Source organism: Leishmania mexicana, contig 46 (assembly GCF_000234665.1).
Source record: "Leishmania mexicana MHOM/GT/2001/U1103 WGS CADB00000000 data, contig 46, whole genome shotgun sequence".
Lineage (NCBI taxonomy): Eukaryota > Euglenozoa > Kinetoplastea > Trypanosomatida > Trypanosomatidae > Leishmania > Leishmania mexicana.
In genome coordinates this window covers 1-3843 of record NW_003946394.1, presented here as the reverse complement: position 1 = coordinate 3843, position 3843 = coordinate 1, and the positions used below count along the sequence as shown (strand labels likewise).

Here is a 3843-nt window from a genome sequence, read left to right as displayed (position 1 = left end):
GATTGCCCCGTGCGACGTGGTTGTGCCTGCTGGTAGCACCGGCATGGAGCCGACCCAGACATCCTTCTTCCAGGCGCTGAACATTGCGACGAAGATTGCCAAGGGTATGGTGGAGATCGTGACGGAGAAGAAGGTGCTGAACACCGGCGACAAGGTGGACAACTCGACGGCGACGCTCCTGCAAAAGCTGAACATCAGCCCGTTCTACTACCAAGTGAATGTGCTGTCGGTGTGGGACCGCGGTGTGCTGTTTACCCGCGAGGACCTGATGATGACAGAGGACATGGTGGAGAAGATGCTGATGGAAGGCCTGAGCAACGTGGCGGCGATGGCGCTGGGCGCCGGCATCCCGACGTCTTCGACGATTGGCCCGATGCTGGTGGACGCCTTCAAGAACCTGCTGGCTGTCTCCGTGGCGACCTCGTACGAGTTCGAGGAGCACAACGGCAAGGAGCTGCGCGAGGCCGCGATCAGCGGGCGGTTGGCCGGCTCTGGCTCGGCTGCTGCGGAGCCCGCCGCTGCCGCGCCGGCTGCCCCTAGCGCTGCGGCCGAGGAGCCGGAGGAGAGCGACGAGGACGACTTCGGCATGGGCGGTCTCTTCTAAGCGACTCATCATCCCTTAGCCTCCCTGTGATGCGCTTGAGTTTCTCTTGCTCTGCTTCTCCTTGCAGTGTTGGCTGACTCTGGCGGGTATGTGCCGTCGCATTACACCCACCTCTGCCGCCCCTCTGCTCTACACGCTCACATGCATAATCTGTGAATCATCGAGGTAAGTCTCTCTGGATGACCGTGGATAAGCTTGTGAGGATAGAGGTGTGTGTGTGCGCGCCGGTACGTTGGACCACTTACACACACAGACAGAAAGGGCCCGCGCACAGCATCCGTCCGACGCAACAGCAACGCCCGCCGCGGGAAGCAGAGCGCGCGTGTGCGCTCAGTGCACCGCTGTGAACGGAGGCGGGGGAACTCTTCGCTTTTTTCTTTTCGTTTTTTTTTCGGTGTTTTTATTCTTCATTTTTCATTTTTCAACTCAAAAACAGCACAAAAACGCGGAAAAGCCGCATGAGTGCCGCCGTTGCAATCGGGGACGGTGGCGGCGCAACGCCGTTGTGGCGACTACGCATGGGTCGCTGTCTGATGGACGGCCGCACTGCTGCTTGAACACGGGCGGACCTCCCCCTACCCCACCGCAAGGACGTTGGGTCGAGGCGCGGGTGTGTGGTGGCGAGCACAGGGTGGGCTTTCTTTTCGTCGTACAGCACCTATCGTCGTCGTCGGCACTCCTCCTCACCTCTACCTCGTGCCGCACGAAAGTGTGCTGTCTGTGAGGACGCTTCGGTGCAAGTAGGTGCGTGCACGCAGGCGTGCATCGGTACCGGGTCGCGGTTGGGCAGGCTCAACGCTCCTGGAGGGTCGCAAGTGTCTTGCTGCTCGGGATGACCGATGAGCCAAGGCCATACCCTCCCGCAACACCTTCACTGCTGCCCGCGCTGCTTTCCTCCAGCACAAAGGGGGAAAGGGGCACGGGTGGGGGTGGTAGGCGAGTAGCTCCTGAGGTTGTGAGTAGACGACATGTCGTGTGTGCCAGTGGACCCGCGCACCTTTTCGGTGTTGTGCGTGGAGCACAAAGTGGCGCACACTGTCTTCGGTGATCCTGTCTCAATATGAGCTGTTTGCCGCGTGTGCGCGACCCCCGGCCCCTCCCCTCCTCCTCTGCGGAGTCACAGCCTACACTCTGTGTGCCCTGTGTGAAGACAGCCTCCCCTCCCCTGTCAACTCCCTCTCTCCCTGTCTGTCTGTCTCTCTCTCGCGTTCATTCCCTTCTCTTCCTCGTGAACGAAACACGACGACTCGCCTCGCATCTTCCGCGTACTCCATATCACACTGACCCCCTCACACATGCATTCTCCGCGCCACCAACCGGCGCACACCTTCGGCACACAAACAACACCTTCACCGCCCCTACGACAGATAGCCAAGGCTATTGCAAGTCTCACAAGATGCCGTCTATCACCACTGCCAAGCGCGAGTACGAGGACCGCCTCGTCGACTGCCTGACCAAGTACAGCTGCGTGCTGTTCGTGGGCATGGACAACGTCCGCTCGCAGCAGGTGCACGATGTGCGCCGTGCGCTGCGCGGCAAGGCCGAGTTCATGATGGGCAAGAAGACGCTGCAGGCGAAGATCGTGGAGAAGCGCGCGCAGGCCAAGGACGCGAGCCCCGATGCGAAGCACTTCAACGATCAGTGTGAGGAGTACAACCTGCTGAGCGGCAACACCGGCCTGGTCTTCACGAACAACGCTGTCCAGGAGATCACGTCTGTGCTTGACGCGCACCGCGTGAAGGCCCCGGCGCGTGTCGGTGCGATTGCCCCGTGCGACGTGGTTGTGCCTGCTGGTAGCACCGGCATGGAGCCGACCCAGACATCCTTCTTCCAGGCGCTGAACATTGCGACGAAGATTGCCAAGGGTATGGTGGAGATCGTGACGGAGAAGAAGGTGCTGAACACCGGCGACAAGGTGGACAACTCGACGGCGACGCTCCTGCAAAAGCTGAACATCAGCCCGTTCTACTACCAAGTGAATGTGCTGTCGGTGTGGGACCGCGGTGTGCTGTTTACCCGCGAGGACCTGATGATGACAGAGGACATGGTGGAGAAGATGCTGATGGAAGGCCTGAGCAACGTGGCGGCGATGGCGCTGGGCGCCGGCATCCCGACGTCTTCGACGATTGGCCCGATGCTGGTGGACGCCTTCAAGAACCTGCTGGCTGTCTCCGTGGCGACCTCGTACGAGTTCGAGGAGCACAACGGCAAGGAGCTGCGCGAGGCCGCGATCAGCGGGCGGTTGGCCGGCTCTGGCTCGGCTGCTGCGGAGCCCGCCGCTGCCGCGCCGGCTGCCCCTAGCGCTGCGGCCGAGGAGCCGGAGGAGAGCGACGAGGACGACTTCGGCATGGGCGGTCTCTTCTAAGCGACTCATCATCCCTTAGCCTCCCTGTGATGCGCTTGAGTTTCTCTTGCTCTGCTTCTCCTTGCAGTGTTGGCTGACTCTGGCGGGTATGTGCCGTCGCATTACACCCACCTCTGCCGCCCCTCTGCTCTACACGCTCACATGCATAATCTGTGAATCATCGAGGTAAGTCTCTCTGGATGACCGTGGATAAGCTTGTGAGGATAGAGGTGTGTGTGTGCGCGCCGGTACGTTGGACCACTTACACACACAGACAGAAAGGGCCCGCGCACAGCATCCGTCCGACGCAACAGCAACGCCCGCCGCGGGAAGCAGAGCGCGCGTGTGCGCTCAGTGCACCGCTGTGAACGGAGGCGGGGGAACTCTTCGCTTTTTTCTTTTCGTTTTTTTTTCGGTGTTTTTATTCTTCATTTTTCATTTTTCAACTCAAAAACAGCACAAAAACGCGGAAAAGCCGCATGAGTGCCGCCGTTGCAATCGGGGACGGTGGCGGCGCAACGCCGTTGTGGCGACTACGCATGGGTCGCTGTCTGATGGACGGCCGCACTGCTGCTTGAACACGGGCGGACCTCCCCCTACCCCACCGCAAGGACGTTGGGTCGAGGCGCGGGTGTGTGGTGGCGAGCACAGGGTGGGCTTTCTTTTCGTCGTACAGCACCTATCGTCGTCGTCGGCACTCCTCCTCACCTCTACCTCGTGCCGCACGAAAGTGTGCTGTCTGTGAGGACGCTTCGGTGCAAGTAGGTGCGTGCACGCAGGCGTGCATCGGTACCGGGTCGCGGTTGGGCAGGCTCAACGCTCCTGGAGGGTCGCAAGTGTCTTGCTGCTCGGGATGACCGATGAGCCAAGGCCATACCCTCCCGCAACACCTTCA

General features: G+C 60.9%; 2 protein-coding genes across 2 annotated transcripts; both read left to right on the top strand.

The window, feature by feature from the left end:
- LmxM_27_1380a_1 (uncharacterized protein) lies at positions 1-604 on the top strand (the record flags this gene model as incomplete). The annotated part of the gene is made up of 1 exon (XM_003886502.2): positions 1-604. A coding segment is annotated over one exon (604 nt), but the record flags the coding sequence as incomplete, so codon positions are not given.
- A 1396-nt stretch (positions 605-2000) lies between these two features.
- On the top strand, positions 2001-2969 carry LmxM_27_1390_1 (uncharacterized protein; the record flags this gene model as incomplete). Its single annotated transcript, XM_003886501.1, has 1 exon — positions 2001-2969. The coding sequence occupies one exon, from the start codon at positions 2001-2003 to the stop codon at positions 2967-2969; it is 969 nt and encodes a 322-aa protein (XP_003886550.1).
- Positions 2970-3843: the final 874 nt, after the last annotated feature.